This window comes from Geotrypetes seraphini, chromosome 4 (assembly GCF_902459505.1).
Source record: "Geotrypetes seraphini chromosome 4, aGeoSer1.1, whole genome shotgun sequence".
NCBI lineage: Eukaryota > Metazoa > Chordata > Amphibia > Gymnophiona > Dermophiidae > Geotrypetes > Geotrypetes seraphini.
In genome coordinates, this window is record NC_047087.1 from 121,768,725 (window position 1) to 121,791,149 (window position 22,425).

At 45.6% G+C, this 22,425-nt stretch overlaps 1 protein-coding gene across 1 annotated transcript in view; it reads left to right on the forward strand.

Moving 5' to 3' along the window:
• Positions 1-22,425, forward strand: part of SIDT1 (SID1 transmembrane family member 1) — a 262,081-nt gene that overhangs the window by 224,711 nt on the left and 14,945 nt on the right. Inside the window, exon 21 of the mRNA XM_033940160.1 lies at positions 2,553-2,629. Within this exon, the coding sequence (XP_033796051.1) occupies positions 2,553-2,629 (77 nt within the window). The remainder of the gene's footprint in view (positions 1-2,552; positions 2,630-22,425) is intronic.

The window sequence follows — 22,425 nt, forward strand, 5'->3', positions numbered from 1 at the left end:
TCCCTGCCGCCGGGTTCTAAAATGGAACACGTTCACGGATCACATACCACAGCGGCAGGGAACACGAAACCCTAAGTGCGCCTGCGCGCTTAGGGTTTTATTATATAGGATAAAATAAGTTCAGTATAAAACTATTTGAGGCTTGTGGGGATGGGATGGGGATGAGCTCATGGGGACGGGATATAGACTGGGACAAATTTTTTCCCCGTGTCATTCTCTAGTATGGTGTAGTCATACCACTTGCAGTCTTCTATCAGTCGTACTTTAGTATTCTGAATTAGTTGGAGCTGATGTAAACTCTTTTTGGTTTGACCAATGTAGAGAGCATTTTAGAAAGCTCTGCTTTTTTTTCTTTGAGTATATTGGAGCTGCTGACCCTAGAGACCCCCATACACCTTCCAGGGTTTCCCTTTTAAAATATGCATGCAGACCAGTGCGTTCAACATATCTTAGTGCCTGCAAAGCACATAATGTCCTATTTCTTTTGAAGTGAAAAGAAAAATAGATTTCCATAACAACATGACAAAAAATAAATGTGTTAAACAAAAAATAATCAAAGATGGTATCTCTCAGTTCAATATTCAGCTGCCTCAATCAGAATTTTAAATTCTGGTCATGGTGGTCAGAACATATCTGGATATTCAACATCACTATCCTGGCAGTGGCCAGTGCTGAATATCCATATAATGTGGTCAGTCCAGGAACTTAACTAGACTGATTAATCCCACTATATGAATATGTTATGGAACAGCTCGTGCTCTGTCATAGCATTATCTGGATAGTGCTGAGATGGTTTGTAAGGGTATTCAGAGGTACTACATAGATGCCACTGAAGAATATAGCATCTTCTATCCAGATGATGCCTCTGTTTGGATAAGTACTTTTGCATATTGACCTGTCTCTTTTTTTGAACAACAAATTATTTTGTCAAAGTTAAGACCCACTAGACTTTCTGGCCTTATTTGCTAAGGCTTGTCTCCCATTCTCTGTATATGAGGAAAAAGATTAGTGAATTACACTCTGTGTTGATGATTTTAACAGAATGTTTTGGTATTGGTGTACCACCAAATTCCATTTTTATCTGTAATTAATACTGTAGGAAAGTTAAGACCTAGTCAGCCATTGGGAAAGGCATGGATGTGGAGAAATAAGCAACAACATAGGCAGGTTGATGACGGCTATCATGCTTGTTCCATGAGTTTGTTTAATTTCCTATTACAGTCTATTGATTTTCCATAAAATCCTTGCAATACATATTTTGTTTTTCAAAGTGGCCATAGAAAGCTGTAAGGAAAATTATATCCAATTATCAAAGTCTAAGGAGAGGGAGACATGGATACTAATTGTAATCACCGCCCCCCCCCCCCCCAAAAAAAAAGTGCCTCGTTACTCTTTAGTGCCAGACGGACCATTGAGTTTAATAAAACAATACAAAAAATTGACCTCAAAATCCAAAAGGATAGCTGCTCTCAAAGTATACGACTTCACCAGAGAGTCTATCTCTAATCATAGGTCCACTCCGGAAACAGACCAGAGAGAAAAAAACTCTCCTATTTGTAGGGAAGAAAAAGTCTCCTGCCAAAAAAACGGGCACTAAGAAACAGCTCCCAAAGGCTACCCAGCACAAAGAGTCAACAAAAAATTACCCAAGAAGTTAACTGGAATTTAAGTAGGTGCTGCTAAAAATCCAACAAAGTGATTAAAAAAGTTCCCGACTCTATAGAAGCTGTGCAGCTCTCCAAAGCTCTGATGAACACCGTTCAAGCAATGACTTCAGTCCACACAGACATGATAACCTCCTTTACACACCATCCAGGATCCAGTCCAAAATCCTGACGAGAACTTGCAAGCCCATGTTTTGCTCTAAACGCTATATCAGGAGAAGTGAACCTCTCACATTAGCCAACTGAATGGTAAGAGAGATAAAGTCTGCTTTTCCTTCAAAACTCTTTAGGCTAATCATTTAACATCAACAGTGATTGTCATAGTTTCTAGCTTAACATCCATAGTACGAAGGTAGTGTATCCTGCACACAACAGCCATGGTTATGATCTGACATCAGTGGACATACAGTTATATAGGGCAGTAGAAACAGGATTGAAAGGTCTGATAAAGATATGGGAGAGGGCAGAATTTGCATTGGTCTAAGTCTTAGAAATTTTATATTTTCCAAAATAGTAGAGAACCAGATAAGAAGACGATGGGGTAAATTGCTCTTTGCCTTCTATCCTGTGTACCTGTTCTATTCTTTAATAATTTACTATACTCCTATATAAATGTTTTCAAAGCTCCAAAATTTCACAATTTGCAATTTTTCTTTCAAGTTCTCCCACTGATAGTTCCAATGCATTTGCTTGATGTAATACAGAACCTTGGCAGTAAAAGACCAACTGGCAATTCAGTCTGCACAATTATTCCTGTCCATATATTATGCATTGACTGGTGCTGAGGATGGCAGGTATAATACACATGACAGCCAATCAGAAAGCTCCTACTGTACAGCATTCTAAATCCAGATTCCAATAACTCATTCTTGTCTCCTCTTTTGGCAGATTTGGGGATTTTCCGTCGGATTGCTATGGTGGTGTATACGGATTGTATGCAGCAGTGCAGCTGGCCCATGTACATGGTAAATCATAAATTGCCAGACTGCGAAAATCTAGTTAAGATTCAAAGGGTAGTTTGCTATAAGAGATATTAATGCTATTACATAATTAGGAGAGCAACAGTCTGTATTTATGAACCAAATTTTCCACAATTTTTAGATCCTCATAATTAATAAACCATTTGATTTCCCTACAGTTCTGTAAATAATTCCAAATCACATAATCTATTCTAGACCTTTGAAGACCTTGTTAGAGGGATTGTATGCATATGGGAGCAGTTATATAAGGAGCTGCCTATATGTAGATGGCAAGAATGTACTTAGCAGCTAGTAATCTAATCATTTACATGTATATGTGAACAAATATGCACATACAGTATATAAGTAGTTTCCAGCTAAATGCTATTCTATTATGAGTCTATGATGGTGCATACTTTACAGGTTGACATTCATATGGGTGAAGAGTGGGCAGAGCAAACATTTATACAGGCAAATTATAAAATATTATAATTTATCTGCATTCTTTAAACTAGGCATGAGTGCTTACACCAGTCCTATGGCTGATGTAGGGCTAGTAGATAGGTAATGAACATAAGAACATAAGAATTGCCATAATGGGACAGACCAAAGGTCCATCAAGCCCAGGATCCTGTTTCCAATAGTGGCCAACCCAGGTCACAAGTACTTAGCAAGATCCCAAGAAGGAAAACAGATTTTATGCTGCTTATCCTAGGAATAAGCAGTGGAATTCCCCATCTGGACCATGAACTTTTAGGAATTTATTCAAAACTTTTTCAAACCCTGCTAGGCTAACTGCTTTCACCACATTCTCTAGCAATGAATTCCAAATTAGAGTTTAATTACACATTGAGTAAAGAAATATTTTCTCCAGTTTGTTTTAAATCTTCTACTTAGTGACTTCATTGCATGCCACTTTTGAAAAGAGTATTTTATAGACCTCTATTATATCACCCTAGACAAACCTTTAGCCTTACACCATCTCCCCCAATTAACTTTCAGGCCCTAATCTAACCCTCAAGATGACATGCTTATAAATATTAAACTTTGTTGTGTGTATGTAAAACTGCCCTTAATGAGGGCAGTTTCTAAAAGTCATTTACCCATGTAAATAAGCTGTTTGAAAACTGCCTGCCCTTCATGCAGGTAAAAATATATATTGTTGATTCTCTGAATTTGTGTGGCTATTGTCGTGCTTTGACTACAGCTGCTCTTTGCTGCTACCTCCCCCCCCCAAACCTGCTGCCCTAGGCAACCGCCTAGTCCTGGGCTAGTGTAAGTGATTGTGTCTAAAATATTTGTGCTTTTTTGACTTAGTATTCTATATAGAACAGTAGGAGTCCCACTTTCTGTTTAAAATAGACTTCAAACTGGCACTTTCTTGGTGCCTAAAATTAGGCAACCCTTTACAGAATTGCCTTCATGATGTTTTACGTGTACTGTACATACAGTGTGATCAGTGATGTAGTAAGGGGGTGGGGTAGTCCACCCTGGGGATCTCCTCTTCCTCCCCACACTGCTGCTCCTTCCCACTCCTCCCACCACATGCGCACCTTCACTTCCCCCCCCACCTTATCCCTATCTCTTCACCAGTGCAAGCAGCAACTCCAACCTGGGTCCTAAGAAGTGACATTAGAGGGAGAGCTGACATGGGCAGCAAGTTGGTGATGCTGCTCGCACTGGGGAAGTTAAAATAGGTATGGGGTAGGGAAGGGGTGCGCATGCAGCAGGGGGAACAGAAGGCAGAGGAGGGGTGTCACTGCCCCGAGCATCTCTCACTCTCACTACGCCACTGAGTGTGATGTATTCATTTCATGTTTGAAAAGGTAATCTATACATCACCTAGTCTCTGTACGGTGAGGCTTTCCAAACTTGTCAGTCAGGTCTTCAGGATGCCCACAATGACAATACTTAAGATAAATTTGCATATGTTGGAGTCTTCACTACATGCAGTTTTATCTCACGCATATTCATTGATATCCTCAGAGCTGACTTTCGGGTCCTCAGAACAAGTTTGGGAAGCCCTACTGAACAATATGTATATCAAGGTTGGCTACTGTTTTCTAAAGAGGATGTATTTAAGAGAGATATCTAGTGAAAGTAAGTCACTTTGAAATTCAAATATGAACTCAATAGCCTCCCATTAAGTTGCGGGGATGGATTAAGAAAACTATATTTAAAAATTAGAAAAGAAGTGGTATATGATTCTAAGGCTGCCACTTATAGGATCCATTGAGGAAGAAGTCCGGGAGCTGGAGAACTTCATAGAAGAGGCATACAGGGAGGCCTTGGAGAACACCAGCAACAGTGGAACTGCCGGGATACACCTGCAGAGAGTGTGGACCACCAGACGGACAGCCACCAGGAGGAAATAGGTGACACAGCAGCAAGATCTGGAAGCAGCGGAGGGAACCCACAAAAAGACGAACGCCAGGATGAGAGGAAATGGATGGGAATGAAGGACATGGACCTACGGCTGGAGAGACGGACATACACCAGGGACACGGACCTGCCGCTGGAGAATCATGAGAAGATGGAGAGGACAGCAATTGTCGTGGGGGACTCCATCATCAGACAAGTCGACAGCCACATAGCCGGAGGAAGACTGAATCGGCTGGTGACCTACCTACCAGGAGCCAAAGTAGAAGACATAGGGAGCCGCATCAGCAGGATCATCAGCAGTGTGGAGGGAGAAGATATGGCGGTAGTGATCCATGTGGGGACGAACAACATGTGCAACAGAAACTACAGCAGAGAAGTACTGAAGGACCAGTTCCGGATGCTAGGAAGGAAACTGAAGACCAGAACGCAGAGGATAGCATTCTCAGAGATCCTGCCGAAACCCAAGGCAGACAAGAAGAGACAGATGGGGCTGCAAGCAGTCAATGCGTGGATGCGGCGCTGGTGTGAGGAAGAAGGATTCCACTTCTTGCGCAACTGGACGAAGTTCTGGGGGAAGAGCAAGTTATTCAGGAAGGACGGACTCCACCTCAGCAGAGACGGAACGAGGCTACTTGCAAGCAACATCAAGAGAGAAGTTGAGAAGCTTTTAAACTAGGAAGAAGGGGAAAGCCGACAGTCGACTGAGAGAGAGAGTCGGAGGATACCGTAGAGGAAGATAGAGGGGAAGACTCCATAAGAAAGGCTCCAAGATGGAGACAGCAAACTACAGACCGGTGAGTCTCACATCAATAGTGTGCAAACTAATGGAAACTCTAGTCAAACGCCAATTGGATACGATCCTAAATGAGGAGAATCTACGGGATCCCCATCAACATGGATTTACTAAGGGGAGATCCTGCCAATCCAACCTGATCAGCTTCTTTGACTGGGTGACGAGGAAGCTGGATGTTGGGGAGTCCCTGGACATCATATACCTGGACTTCAGTAAAGCATTCGATAGCGTACCACATGACAGGTTGCTGAGCAAGATGAGTTCTATAGGATTGGGCGACACATTGACGAAATGGGTTGGGAACTGGCTTGGAGGTAGGCTTCAGAGGGTAGTAGTGAACGGCACCCCCTCCGAAATGATGGAGGTAATCAGTGGAGTGCCGCAGGGCTCGATCCTGGGCCCGATCCTATTCAACATCTTTATAAGAGACTTGGCAGAAGGGCTGCGAGGTAAAATAACATTATTCGCCGATGACGCCAAACTAAACAATGTAGTGGGCAAAAGCACAACAGACATAAATTCAATGTCCGACAACATGATGCACGATCTACTCCTACTGGAGCGCTGGTCTAGGTCCTGGAAACTCAGCTTCAATGCCAAAAAATGCAAAGTCATGCACCTGGGCAGCCAAAATCCATGCAAGACTTACACCCTTAATGGCGAGATCCTAACAAAAACTGAAGCAGAACGAGACTTAGGGGTGATCGTCAGTGAGAACATGAAGACTGCCAATCAAGTGGAGCAAGCTTCATCCAAGGCAAGGCAAATCATAGGTTGCATACGCAGGAGTTTCTTCAGCCGTAAGCCTGAAGTCATTATGCCATTGTATAGATCCATGGTGAAGCCCCACCTGGAATACTGTGTGCAATTCTGGAGGCCGCATTACCGTAAGGACGTGCTGAGACTGGAGTCAGTCCAGAGAATGGCCACCCGGATGGTCTCAGGACTCAAGGATCTCCCGTACGAGGAATGGCTGGATAAGTTGCAGCTGTACTCACTCGAGGAACGCAGAGAGAGGGGTGACATGATTGAGACATTCAAGTATCTCATGGGCCGCATCGAGGTGGAAGAAGATATCTTCTTTTTCAAGGGTCCTCCGGCAACAAGGGGGCATCCGTGGAAAATCAGGGGCGGGAAACTGCACGGGGACACCAGGAAATTCTTTTTCACTGAAAGGGTGGTTGATCGCTGGAATAGTCTTCCACTTCAGGTTATTGAGGCCAGCAGCGTGCCTGATTTTAAGGCCAAATAGGATAGACACGTGGGATCTATTCACAGAGAAAGGTAGGGAAGGGTCATTGGGGTGGGCAGACTAGATGGGCCGTGGCCCTTATCTGCCATCTATTTCTATGTTTCTATGATACCGTACAGGAAGATAGAGAGGAAGACACACCGGATCGCAGGCAAAACAGACCGAAAGGGACACAAATGGGAAGGACATGCAAGAAGGGAACAGGCTGCAAACTCAAGTGTATGAACACGAATGCAAGGAGCCTAAGAAATAAGATGGGTGAATTAGAAGCTGTGGCACAAAAGGATAACGACATCATCGGCATCATGGAAACATGGTAGACTGGGGAAAATGACTGGGACACAGTGCTACCAGGATACAAACTATACCGCAGAGACAGAGTGACTCAAAAAGGAGGAGGCATTGCCATATACGTCAAAGAGGGAATTGAATCTACTGGAGAGAACATGCCACAACAGACAAATAAGTTAGAGCAGGCCAACCTGCGGCCCAGTGAAGTATTTTGTGCATCCCCGGTCGAGGGTGATGCAGTGTTTTCCTCTGCTTTCCCCAGGTGTTTACCGTCTTGCCAGCTCCCTCCTCTGTCTTGCTGCAGTGTTTGCACGTTTGTGCAACCCCAGAAACATTTTTTTATACCAATGCGGCCCAGGGAAGTCAAAAGGTTGGACACCCCTGAGTTAGAGTCTCTGTGGGTCAAAATTCCAGGAACAAATGGACCGGAAATGAGGATCGGAATCTACTACCAACCCCCAGGGCAGTCCGAAGAAATTGATGGAGAAATGATGGATGAGATTAAACGCAACTGCAAGGGAGGCAACGCAGTTATCATGGGCGACTTCAACTATCCGGGGATAGACTGGAACCTAGGCACCTCCGGCTGCGCTAGAGAGACCAAGTTCTTGGATGCTGTAGGCGATTGCTTCATGTCAAGGAAAATACAAGAGGAAACTCAATTCTGGACTTAATTCTAAATGGACTGCGAGGATCGGCACAAGGTGTAGAAATAGAAGGGACGCGGGTAAACAGCGATCACAATATGATCCGCTTCGACTTGGACGCAGGGGCAAAACAGCGTTCCAGCACCACGGCCACGGCACTGAATTCCGAAAAGGGAATTATTAAGGGATGAGATGCATGGTGGGGAAGAAGATTAAGAAGAGGATGAACACTGTAAAAACGCTAGATCAAGCTTGGTCCCTTTTTAAGGATGCGGTCACCGAGGCACAAAATCTATATATACCACGTATCAACAAGGGATCAAAAAAGAACAAAGAAGCGATCAGAGAAAAAAAAACTTCATTTAAGGAATGGAAAAGGTCAAAAACTGATGAAAACTGAAATAAGCACAAACAATATCAACGCAGGTGCCATAAGGTGGTAAAAGGGGTCAAAAGAGACTACAAGGAAAAAATAGCCAAGGAGGTGAAAAACTTCAAGCCGTTCTTTCGATATATTAAGGGGAAACCACCTGCGAAGGAAGCGGTGGGAACGTTGGATGACCAAGGAATAAAGGGAGCGCTAAAGGAGGACAAAGCAATTGCTGACAGACTGAACACATTTTTTGCGTCTGTATTTACCGAAGAGAATATACACAGAATACCGGAACCCATCAGGCTATATTCTGGAAGCAAAAATGGGAAACTGACAGGGTTAACGGTCAGTCTAGAAGAGGTATGCAGGCAGATTGATAGGTTTAAGAGCGATAAATCCCCGGGACCAGATGGCATTCATCCAAGGGTCATCAAGGAACTGAAAGGGACTATAGCTGAACTACTTCAGCTAATAGCCAATCTGTCGATTAAATCGGGAAAGATTCCGGAGGACTGGAAGATGGCGAATGTTATGCCGATCTTCAAAAAAGGTTTGAGGGGAGACCTGGGAAACTACAGACCGGTGAGTCTGACATCGGTATCGGGAAAGATGGTAGAGGCGCTGATAAAGGACCACATCATTGATCACCTTGACAGACACAGTCTGATGAGGACTGTTTCTGCAAAGACAGATCTTGTTTGACAAACTTGCTGCACTTCTTTGAGGGAGTAAACAAGCAGATAGACAAGGGCGATCCAGTCGACATTGTATATCTGGATTTTCAGAAGGCGTTTGACAAGGTTCTGCATGAACGATTACTTCAGAAAATTGCGAGCCATGGAATCGAGGGTGAAATACTCACGTGGATTAAAAACTGGCTGGAGCATAGGAAACAGAGAGTGGCGGTAAATGGACAATACTCGGACTGGAAGAACGTCACCAGTGGGGAGCCGCAGGGCTCGGTGCTTTGACCCCTGCTCTTCAACATCTTTATAAACGATCAGGACATAGGTATGACGAGTGAGGTGATTAAATTTGAGGACGATACAAAGTTAATCAGAGTAGTGAAGACGCAGGGGGATTGCGAAGATCTGCAAAGTGACATAATCAGGCTCGAGGAATGGGCATCAACATGGCAGATGAGGTTCAACGTGGATAAGTGTAAGGTGATGCATGTCGGTAAGAAAAATCTCATGCACCAATAAAGGATACCGGGGCAGTACTTGGAGAGACCTCCCAGGAAAGAGACTTGGGAGTTCTGATCGATAAGTCGATGAAGCCGTCCACGCAAGCTGTGGTGGCGGCGAAAAGAGTGAACAGAATGCTAGGAATGATAAAGAAGGGGATCACAAACAGATCGAAGAAGGTTATCATGCTGCTGTACCAGGCCATGGCGCGCCCTCACCTGGAGTACTGTGTCCAGCACTGGTTGCCGTACAGGAAGAAGGACACGGTACTACTTGAGAGGGTCCATAGAAGAGCGACAAAGATGGTTAAGGGGCTGGAGGAGTTGCTGTATAGTGAAAGATTAGAGAAACTGGGCCTCTTTTCCCTTGAGCAGAAGAGATTGAGAGGAGACATGAACAAAACATTCAAGATGCTGAAGGGAATAGACTTAGTAGATAAGGACAGGTTGTTCACCCTCTCCAAGGTAGGGAGAACAAGAGGGCACTCTCTAAAATTGAAAGAAATTAGATTCCGTACGAACGTAAGGAAGTTCTTCACCCAGAGAGTGGTAGAAAACTGGAACGCTCTTCCAGAGACAGTCATGGAGAAAGCACCCTCCAGGGATTCAAGACAAAGTTAGACAAGTTCCTGCTGAACTGGAACATACGCAGGTAGGGCTAGTCTCAGGGTGCTGGTCTTTGACCAGAGGGCCGCCACATGAGCGGACTGCTGGGCACGATGGACCACTGGTTTGATTCAGCAGCGGCAATTCTTATGTTCTTATGCTCTCTGGGACAGCATATCTGATGAATGAATATGTACCGTATTTTCGCGGATATAACGCGCGCGTTATACGTGATTTTACGTACCGCGCATACCCCTCGCGCGTTATATGCCTGAGCGCGGTATAGAAAAGTTTTTAAACATAGTTCCCACCCCGCCCGACGCCCGATTCACCCCCCCAGCAGGACCGCTCGCACCCCCACCCCGAACGACCGCTCGCACGCGCTCCCACCCGCACCCGCATCCACGATCGGAGCAAGAGGGAGCCCAAGCCCTCTTGCCCGGCCGACTCCCCGACGTCCGATACATCCCCCCCCCGGCAGGACCACTCGCACCCTCACCCCGAAGGACCGCCGACTCCCCAACAATATCGGGCCAGGAGGGAGCCCAAACCCTCCTGGCCACGGCGACCCCCTAACCCCACCCCGCACTACATTACGGGCAGGAGGGATCCCAGGCCCTCCTGCCCTCGACGCAAACCCCCTCCCCCGAACGACCGCCCCCCCCCAAGAACCTCCGCCCGTCCCCCAGCCGACCCGCGACCCCCCTGGCCGACCCCCACGACACCCCCACCCGCCTTCCCCGTACCTTTGTGTAGTTGGGCCAGAAGGGAGCCCAAACCCTCCTGGCCACGGCGACCCCCTAACCCCACCCCGCACTACATTACGGGCAGGAGGGATCCCAGGCCCTCCTGCCCTCGACGCAAACCCCCCCCCCCCCCCAGCCGACCCGCGACCCCCCTGGCCGACCCCCACGACCCCCCCATCCCCCTTCCCCGTACCTTTGGAAGTTGGCCGGACAGACGGGAGCCAAACCCGCCTGTCCGGCAGGCAGCCAACGAAGGAATGAGGCCGGATTGGCCCATCCGTCCTAAAGCTCCGCCTACTGGTGGGGCCTAAGGCGCGTGGGCCAATCAGAATAGGCCCTGGAGCCTTAGGTCCCACCTGGGGGCGCGGCCTGAGGCACATGGTCGGGTTTGGCCCATGTGCCTCAGGCCGCGCCCCCAGGTGGGACCTAAGGCTCCAGGGCCTATTCTGATTGGCCCACGCGCCTTAGGCCCCACCAGTAGGCGGAGCTTTAGGACGGATGGGCCAATCCGGCCTCATTCCTTCGTTGGCTGCCTGCCGGACAGGCGGGTTTGGCTCCCGTCTGTCCGGCCAACTTCCAAAGGTACGGGGAAGGGGGATGGGGGGGTCGTGGGGGTCGGCCAGGGGGGTCGCGGGTCGGCTGGGGGGGAGGGGGGTTTGCGTCGAGGGCAGGAGGGCCTGGGATCCCTCCTGCCCGTAATGTAGTGCGGGGGGGGGTGAGGGGGTCGCCGTGGCCAGGAGGGTTTGGGCTCCCTTCTGGCCCAACTACACAAAGGTACGGGGAAGGCGGGTGGGGGTGTCGTGGGGGTCGGCCAGGGGGGTCGCGGGTCGGCTGGGGGACGGGCGGAGGTTCTTGGGGGGGGCGGTCGTTCGGGGGAGGGGGTTTGCGTCGAGGGCAGGAGGGCCTGGGATCCCTCCTGCCCGTAATGTAGTGCGGGGTGGGGTTAGGGGGTCGCCGTGGCCAGGAGGGTTTGGGCTCCCTCCTGGCCCGATATTGTTGGGGAGTCGGCGGTCCTTCGGGGTGAGGGTGCGAGTGGTCCTGCCGGGGGGGGGGGATGTATCGGACGTCGGGGGGGCATCAGGCTTTCAGGATGGGGACAGACCTTCAAGGGGGGACAGGACTTCAAGGGAGGACAGTGCACGGAAAGTCAGGGGGGTGAACGGAGAGTCGGGACAGCGCACGGAAAGTCAGGGCAGTGCACGGAAGTCAGGGGGGGTGAACGGAGAGTCGGGACAGCGCACGGAAAGTCAGGGCGGGCGAAAGGAGAGTCGGGCAGCATGCGCGTTATATGCCTGAGCGCGGTATAGAAAAGTTTTTGTACATATCATCGTGATTTCTGCGCGCTATACCCCTGTGCGCGTTTTACAATGGTGCGCGTTATATCCGCGAAAATACGGTAATACATTTATTTATTCAGATTTAATATATTTTCATAGATATTAAGCAGTGAACACTGATGGTGACAATAATGTATCTACTGATGGCAACAAACATGTCCGTATGAGGCTGTGTCTATCCAACGGGTGTTGAGCTGTCTTTCCTCCAATACTATAAATTAAATCCTCATGGCATTTCATTTATCTTAATTGAACAACAATGACTTCCAGGAGAACCCAGAGTGCCATGAAGAGGCATATTATTGATTACTGTTGTGAAACAGATGAGTCAGAGGTGCAATGTGCTAATAGCACAGAAAAATAGGCAAGATCTGATGCCAACAGAGAAATAAGACTTTATGTTCCGGGTCCTCTTGAAGATTAAAAAGCTGAGGGATGACTTTATGAAGGACTTAGTTAATCAAATACTCAATTAGTAACATTAATGGAAAAACTAGAAGGGCTGTGTATGAAACTGGAAGAGAGAGCTTCTGATTTAAAGGACTGGGAATTATCTGCCATGAATTTGTTGGTAGCCCTGCAAGAAAGACACTGATTTGGTAAAGAGATCCCACTGCTCTAATATCAAATTGAAGAGTTGATGTCCTGGCCTTTTTGCAGCAGGTGCTAAAAGAGCTGCTAACGTTGGAAGATTTAGACCCTAATTTAGAGACAGAAGATGCTGAATTCCAGGCCAGAGAAAAGAGGAACAAACCATCTGTTTGTTTTGGTCAAGATGTACAAGTTTCAGGCAAAGAAATTGGTGTTCTCAAAGTGAAAGCCGTCAATCCTCTGGAATACAAGAGGAACCATGTGACAACTTTCCTGATTACAACTTCAAAATATAGCAAAGAAAAGCTGGGATAAAAAGATTTTGCATGAGAAAAACACAGAATTCAGATTATTGCAGCAGATTATTGCTTATATATACTATTTGAAGAGAAATTAAGATCCCAGAAGCAATGACACCCTTCATGACTAATATGTTTAAATGTTTTATTAGAATTTTCAAAATACACCTGCATACAAAACATAGGCTAAACAATATACAATGCACAAACCCCCCCAACCAACCCCCCCTCCCCCTCCCCCCCCACCTCCCCCAAGGGGCGAAACAGTCACTACTGTAACAAACAGGTCAATAATTAATCCAGTAAACGTGCCCGCACTGCGGGTGACATAGTAGAACAAAAGGGCCTCCAATAACGAAGAAATAAAGTACCCCGCTTAGAATGAAGATCAGGAATGGCCTGACGCTCATAACCCACCAAATGAATCATCTGAATCCGCCAGTGAGAGACAGTGGGTGTTTGTGGAAATAACCAACATTGTAAAATAGTTTTTATACCTATAAAGATAGCTCGTTGTACAAAGGCAGACATGCCCAGTTTAACCGGGACCAAAGAAAACTTCAAAGTAAAAAGAAAGGTAACTGTGGGAGTCCATGAGCAATTCCAAAGGGACTGAATCAGAAGACCAATGCGCCACCAATAGGCCCGAATACCAGGGCATAGCCAAAACATGTGCCCAAGGATAGCCCTAGGAGCATGACATTTAGGACAGCACGCAGAGGAACTAAGACATGCTCTATAGGCGCGCACAGGGGCTAAGTAGGCTCGCACCAGGAACTTGTAATAACGTTCCCTCTCCACCGCTGCAACCAAAACAGTGGAACCCAATTTAAAACTCCGCTTTAACATAGTTGCTGACACTGAAACTTGTAAATCCAGAGTCCAGGAACGTGCCAAGGCAGCATAATCCAGCTCCCCAGCCAGTTCTTGAAGAAAACGATGGTGAAATCGAAGCGAGATGGGGACCTGAGCAGTGTTCCCGCTAAGCTGCGCTGGCATGCGCTGGCGTGCGCTGGCGCACAAAATATGACATCGCAGCGCACAAGTTTCACGTCACAGCGCACACTCGAGCGGAGGTGAGAGGAAGCGGCGGCGGTCTGCCCTGATCGCCTAAGATGCAGCAGCGGCGGCTCCTTTCATGATCCCCGGGGATCATGAAAGGAGCCGCCGCTGCTGCATCTTAGGCGATCAGGGCAGACCGCCGCCGCTTCCTCTCACCTCCGCTCGAGTGTGCGCTGTGACGTGAAACTTGTGCGCTGCGATGTCATATTTTGTGCGCCAGCGCACGCCAGCGCAGCTTAGCGGGAACACTGGACCTGAGCTGTTAGACCAAAAGATTCAGTTAATTTGTCCTGCACGTCCTCCGTTAGGGCCTATTGAGGAAGAGACTGTACATAATGCAAGAGTTGACCATAGCTCAACCAATCTTTGGTGGATAATAGATGGGAGTCCGTCAACCACTGGAAAGATTGCAATGTACCATCGGGTTTCAAAATCTGAGACAGATAAAACACACCATTCCGACTCCACGAAGAAGAGGTGCCCCAACCTAAACCTGGAGAAAAATCCCCATTACCAAGAATAGGTAAACACGGTGTCACATCAAACCGAATGTGCAATTGGGTGCATATTTGTTTCCAGATTTTACGCACCGGAAATAAAAGGAAATCCCCATAGCGGTCAGTACGCAAAGGTAGGCGGGGGACATGTATAAGGTAACTACAGTGGAATGGGGCATATGCAAGGAATTCCACCCCGGCTGCTGATAAGTGAGAAGTCCCACAAAACCAATCGTTCAGGTGACGGAGTTGACAAGCAACATTCATTCGTCCCAAATGTAACAGCCCCAGGACCCCCTGAGCTGTGGGTAGAGAAAGAGTACTAAGGGGAATCCGGGAATGTTTACCGCCCCGTAAGTAGCTTGAGAGTGTTTTATGTAACACCCGAAGGTGACGGCGTTGTAGGAGCAAAGGTAAAGTCTATAAAAGATACAACCACTGGGGGATAATCATCATATTGTATAAGGCTATTCTACCCAAGAGAGTTAAAGGATAGGAGCGCCATGCCCGAAGCCTCTGTCCTGTACGCGTAAGCAGCGGTGAAACATTAAGTATATATAACTGAGTTAGGTCCTGCGGGATCAACACCCCAAGGTAACGTAAAGGTGCAGAAGCCCATTCTAAAGGAAAGGGCCCAATCCAAGAGCTCCGGACCTTCTCCTGCAAAGGAAGGACTAGGGATTTTTGCCTGTTCAAAGTAAGACCAGAAAAAAGATGGAACTCGTCCAAGATCTCAAGTGCCCGAGTTACAGATTGTTGAGGGCGGGCTAGTGTCAACAGGAGATCGTCGGCAAAGGCCAAAACCCTGAGTTGAGAAGAGCCTTCCTGTAGTCCGACCAAAATATCATCCCTTTGAAGTGTCCGTATAAGAGGTTCCAAGTATAACAAAAATAGTAAGGGAGATAACGGGCAACCCTGACGAGTTCCCCTACCAACCGTAAAGGGCTGCGTAAGGATCCCATTAACTAAAATCGACGCCGTAGGGGAAGAGTACAGGGCCCGCAAAGCGGATAAGAACCATCCTCCAATGCCCACGTGTTCTAAGACCACAAAAAGATAAGGTCAAAGAACCTGGTCAAAGGCCTTGGCTGCGTCGAGACTGACCAAAACGCCCAGGGTGTCTGAGGCTTGCGCCCTTGCCATTGCCAGCAGTGCCCGACGAACATTAAGAACAGAGTGATGACCCTGAACGAATCCAACTTGCGCTGGGGAGATAATATGTGGTAAAAGGGGTGTTAAATGATTGGCTAGCAAACGGGACAAAATTTTTATATCTACATTAAGTAAAGAAATTGGTCTGTAGGACTCAACCTCATCTTTAGGTTTATTTGGTTTGGGAAGTAATGTGATAGTGGCGGTATTTGCAAAAGCGGGGAATACCCCGGATTCCATGGCTTCCTCATAGTAGCTCAGCATCGGGTCACATAACTGGGGCGACAACAGCTTATAAAATTCGGTCGAAAACCCATCCGGGCCAGGGGCTGTACAAGAGCGCAAATTCTTGATCGCCTTTTGGATTTCTATACCTTGTATAGGTCTATTTAAAGCCTCCCGCTGCTGATCCGTAAAGTGAGGTAGGCCCGCGTCTTCCAGATAATCCAAAACATCTGGGCCACAATACGGACCAGGCCCCGAATAAAAGGTAGAAAATTGCTGATAAAACGCCTTAGCAATATCCATTGGTTTAGTATAATGACCAGCAGGACCCCGTCGGATTTTTGGAATATATCTAGATTCATGCCAGTTCTTAGTTAGGGATGCCAACTTCCGACCCGGTTTATTCCCGTAACGATAAAGTTTATATTTGCGATAAATAAGGGAACGTTTAGTGCAATCGTGAAGTAACACATTAAGAGAGACCTGTGCCGAATGGAGTTCATCCTGTAGGACTGCAGTAGGGGTACGGAGATAGGCCGCCTTCAGAGAAGAGCACTGATGCTCCAATCTAATAATGCCAGCCGAAATGCGTTTGTTCCGTGCCGCCACATAAGCGATTATCACACCTCTAAGGACAGCCTTAGCGGTCTCCCAAAAGAGACCCGGGTTAGAGCGATGTTGGGCATTAGTGAGCAGGTAGTCCTCCCAGCTAGTTCGGAGATACTCCCAAAAAGCGGGATCATCTTGAAGATAAGATGGGAAGCGCCACCTACGCATACCTAAAGGAGACAGTGTCCAAGCCATATCTACCCATATAGGGCAATGATCAGATATCTCAAACGGCCCTATAACAGCCTCAGAAACTCGCGTGAACAGGGGTTCTGATACCAAAATATAATCCAAACGGGAAAAGGACCCATGGGCACGAGATTGGTGTGTGTAGTCCCGCTCTATCGGGTGAAGAAGGCGCCAGGGGTCTACCAGGCCCAAAGACTTACAAAGAAAGGGGATGCCTTTAGTCAGGGTGGAAGAAGAAGACACCTCAGAGGTGGAACGATCAAGGGTAACGTTCATCACCTGATTTAAATCGCCAGCTATAACTGAGAAAGTTGCAAAGATGGGCTGGTAGGCAAACACGGAACACAAAAGGGGGGAGGGAGTGCATTTTGGACACAAGGCATGAACTTGGGAGAGAGGAAGGGAGGGAAAGAGATGCTGAGGTGGGGGAGGGAATGGGTTTTTGGACACAGAAGGCATGGACTTGGGAGAGAGGAAGGGAGGGAAAGAGATGCTGAGGTGGGGGAGGGAATGCGTTTTTGGACACAGAAGAAATGGACTTGGGAGAGAGGAAGGGAGGGAAAGAGATGCTGAGGTGGGGGAGGGAATGCGTTTTTGGACACAGAAGAAATGGACTTGGGAGAGAGGAAGGGAGGGAAAGAGTGTTTGGACACAGAAGGCATGGACTTTGGAGAGAGGAAGGGAGGGAAAGAGATGGTTGTGTACACGGGGAATAGAAGAAAGGAGAATTTTTGGTCATAGGGAGGGAGTGAGGTACAGATAGTGGCATACCAGGGGGGGGGGGGCGGTCTGCCCTACCCCGGGTTTACGTCCCAAGGGGGTGCACAGCTGGCCACCCTCCAGTGTTGTCCCTAGGCCGGCAAACTGCGGCTCTTTAGCCACTTGAGTGCCACCGTCGCCAACGGTGTTGTTGGCGGTGGCAGCATTATAAAATACTTTCTTTGTGTTTATTTGATTCCTATTCAAGAGAATTACTTTATATATAGTCAATATAGGCACAGAGTTAAATTTTTTAACATTTTCTAATGGTGGTGTGCCTCGTGATTTTTTTCATGAAACAAGTGTGCCTTTGCCCAAAAAAGGTTGAAAAACACTGAGTTAGAGGACTAGCTGAATTTTGAACGAGTCAGACTTAAGTGATTAAGGATTTTGTAACTCTTTGATTCAGAAATGTAAAAAATCCTTAGAGTTCAGTGATATGGAGAAGACAGTATTAAAGTTCTATGAGATGCAGGCAAGTCCACTCTGGGAGAACATTTCTTGCAATTGTCAGTCCTGTAAAACCACCAAATACTAAGCACTGAGTGCAAAATTCTCTGGTGCTAAAAATTATTTTGTATGACTAGGCAGTCCTGCAATTTTAAATTGGCGTCAACTAACACACCTAAAATTTCAGTAGTCTGAAAACCAGCAAATTCTTCTTTACCGGTATTCAAGGTTGTGAGACAGTAAGTGGTCTTTTTATTATCCATAGGATTTCTGACTTTTTCTTGGGTAGTATTTAGAAATAAAACAAAGGAAATAAGGTAATACCTTTTTCATTGGACTAACTCAATGCATTTATGATTAGCTATCGAAGGTAACCCTTTCTTCTTCAGATCAGATCAGACTTTAACTTGAAATTAAATCTTTTTTTTCATCTTCTTTGCTACTTGTGGCAGTCATTCAGTTGTAGAGTGGCCTGTTCTCTATCCTCCCACAATAGTTACAGATTTGAATATTGCCCACCTGTGTTAAAATCAAATGCCCATTCTGTAAAGCTAATGGTAATGAATACATATTAAATAAAAAAGAATATTGCACAGTCCAAAAGTCTATTCAAGGAAGTTGTTCCCAGTATAACTGGTTCTGAGTGACCCTCTAGATAAGAAGTAAACCAGCACAAACAGATGTCATGGATTCCAGTACTCTGAATGCCAGATCTCAAAGTTAAATGCTAATTGGGTCAAACATACTGATGAAATCTAATAGAACCATAACAGAATCTACTTATTTATCCAAAGAAGGGTATCCAACATTATTGCCAGAGTAACTATGCAAACAAGTACATCAGTGCCTACTGTGAGCTTCCCGGCATTGGTGGCTTCAGCTTCCTTTATTAAGTTCTGTTAAACTAACAAAACAGAACTTTTTGCTATATGGAACCATTTTTATGCAGCTCCCTGCCAGTTGATATTAATGGTATTACCAGTTAACCCTAGTTTTCATAAAGTCTTAACATAGCTTTTTGAGAGTAGCTTTCTTTTTTTTATATTTATATTTATTAGCAATTGCAAAAGGGAATATACAATCAAAAATGTATTGATTTACTGTAAATATGTTGTCATCATTATGTATGTTTGTATTGTACATAAGCTCCGTTAGGGATAAGGTGTAGTCTAAACCTCCCCTATAGGGGAGGTTTAGACTACACCTTATCCCTAACGGAGCTGTAGTAACATTTTCTTCTATAAAGTATTTTCATATTTAAGCTTTATATACGAATGTATTGTACATAAGAACATAAGAATAGCCTTACTGGGTCAGACCAATGGTCCATCAAGCCCAGTAGCCCGTTCTCACGATGGCCAATCCAGGTCAGTAGTACCTGGCCAAAACCCAAGGTGTAGCAATATTCCATGCTACCCCAATAAAGAGCAAGCAGTGGCTTCCCCCTTGTCTTTCTCAATAACAGACTATGGACTTTTCCTCCAGGACCTTGTCCAAACCTTTCTTAAACCAGCTTCACTATCCATTCTTACCACATTCTCTGGCAATGCGTTCCAGAACTTAACTATTGAGTGAAAAAAAATTTCCTCCTATTGGTTTTAAAAGTATTTCCGTGTAATTTCATCGAGTGTCCCCTAGTCTTTGTAATGGGTACAAGTGGAGCAAAAAATCGATCCACTTGTTCCCATTCTACTCCACTCAGGATTTTGTAGACTTCAATCATATCTACCCTCAGCTGTCTCTTTTCCAAGCTGAAGAGCCTTAACCATTTTAGTCTTTCCTCATACAAGAGAAGTTCTATCCACTTTACCATCTTGGTCACTCTTCTTTGAACCTTTTCTAGCTTCTCTATATCTTTCTTGAGATAAGGAAACCAGAACTGAATGCTGTACTCCAAATGAGACGCACCATGGAGTGATACAGGGGCATTATGACATTCTTAGTCTTGTTTACCATCCCTTTTTTAATAATTCTCAGCATCCCGTTAGCTTTTTTGGCCGCCGCCACACATTGGGTGGAAGGTTTCATCGTATTGTCTACAATGATACCCAGATCCTTTTCTTGGCCACTAACCCCCAAGGTGGACCCTAGCATCCGGTAATTGTGATTCAGGTTATTCTTCCTAATGTGCATTACTTTGCATTTGTCCACATTAAATTTCATTTGCCACTTGGACGCCCAGTCTTCTAATTTCCTAAGGTCCACCTGCAATTTTTCACAATCCGCATGCATTTTAACAACTTTGAACAGTTTAGTGTCATCAGCAAATTTAATCACCTCACTTTTAAATTCCAATTTCCAGATCATTTATAAATAAGTTAAATAGCACCGGTCACAGTACAGACCCCTGCGGCACTCCACTTTTTACTCTCCTCCATTGAGAAAAATGATCATTTAACCCTACCCTCTGTTTTCTATCCGATAACCAATTCCTAATCCACAACTGAACTTTGCCACCTATCTTATGACTCTAATTTTCTTAGGAGCCTCTTGTGAGGAACTACTAAAAACAAAACAACTAGCTAGGCGACTAGAAAGAATTTGGAAAAAAACAGGAGAACTGGCAGACCGCAACAAATGGAGAACCAACATAAAAACCTACAAACAACTGATAAAAGACAAACGTAAAGCGTTCTACTCCACCAAAATCAACCTATCTTGCACTGGTTCACCAGGAATCAACACAAAAGAGTTGTTCAACCTAATCACAAATCTATTTGACACCACCCGCTACACCATACCTGTGCACAACACGAAACCACCCTCTGCGAAAGATCTGGCGCTACATTTTGATTCTAAAATTAAAAACCTAAGAAATAACTGTGTAAGAAATAACTGCGTAATAACACCCCTAGTGTTCACCAAATAGCTAACTTACAAGACAATGAAATACCAACAGACATGATCTGGAGTTCCTTTCATGATTTAGAATGGAATAACTACACCAAACTATACAACAAATCTCACTGCGTCCTGGACACTTGAACCCCGGAGATTATGAAAGTGGCGCCATTAGAATTTAAACTATCACTGCTACACTACCTAGCCCACAACCTAAAAAATGGGAATTTCCTCACTAACAATGGTCACATAATAATAACCCCAATCCAAAAAACCGAAAAGAATCTTCAGCTCTAATAACCAACTACAGACCTATAGCATCTATCCCATTTATTGTAAAAATTATGGAGGGATTAGTTCACACCCAATTGATGGAATATGTTAATCAATTCTCCATCCTGCATGAAACTCAATCCGGCTTTAGACCTTTATTCAGTACTGAGACAGTTATTGCCGCTATTTTAGACTATTTGCGCCTATTATTTAGCAAGGGCCACAATGCCTTGATCATGCAATTCGATATGAGCTCTGCATTCGATCTGGTAGACCACGGGAAAATGCTACAATGCCTAGACGCCATTGGAATCAGGGATGAGGTGTTGAACTGGTTCCGTGGCTTCCTTACATCCCGTACCTACCAGGTACGCTTCAACTATGATCACTCCGATACCTGGAGCAACTCATCCGGGGTGCCACAAGGGTCACTGCTTTCCCCATTGCTTTTCAATGTCTACATGTCCTCATTGGGCGTGCGACTAACACAACTGGGGATAAAATTATTCAGTTACGCAGATGATTTTACGATCATCATCCCATTCACCAATTCTATCTCGGATACCATTCCCAAGGCATCTGATGCCATAAATGAGATGGAACAATGGATAACAGATTTCAAGCTCAAACTTAATCCAGAAAAAACAAAATTCTTTGTTGCCTCTTCCCACTCGCTAGTCAACAAAACCTCACTATGCATCAACGAACTCAATTACCTTATTCAGCTCACCTTAAAGATACTAGGGGTAATCCTGGATCAATGCCTAACCATGAAAGACCAGGTGGACTCCATAATCAGGAAGGGTTTTTTCACTCTCTGGAAACTCAGATCCATTAAATCTTATTTCGATATGTCAGCACTCAGAATCCTAGTGCAATCCCTCGTCCTAAGTCAACTTGACTACTGCAACATAGCCTATTTAGCAATCTCCCAAAAGAATATATGACGTCTTCAAATGATGCAAAATGCTGCGGTTAGACTTATCTTCGGGCTGAAGAAATTTGATCATGTGACACCTTATTACCGACAATTGCACTGGCTGCCGACAGAAGCACGTGTAAAGTTTAAATTTGCCTGCCTCTGCTTCAAAGTACTATATGGACTAGCCCCCGAATACATAACTGACCTTTTCTCCTTTTCCACCAACAAACATAAGAGAAGCAGAGATGAACTTTGGATAAAGACAGACTAGAAATAATAATAAACTAAACTATGTCAGACTGAAGGTCCATCATACCCAG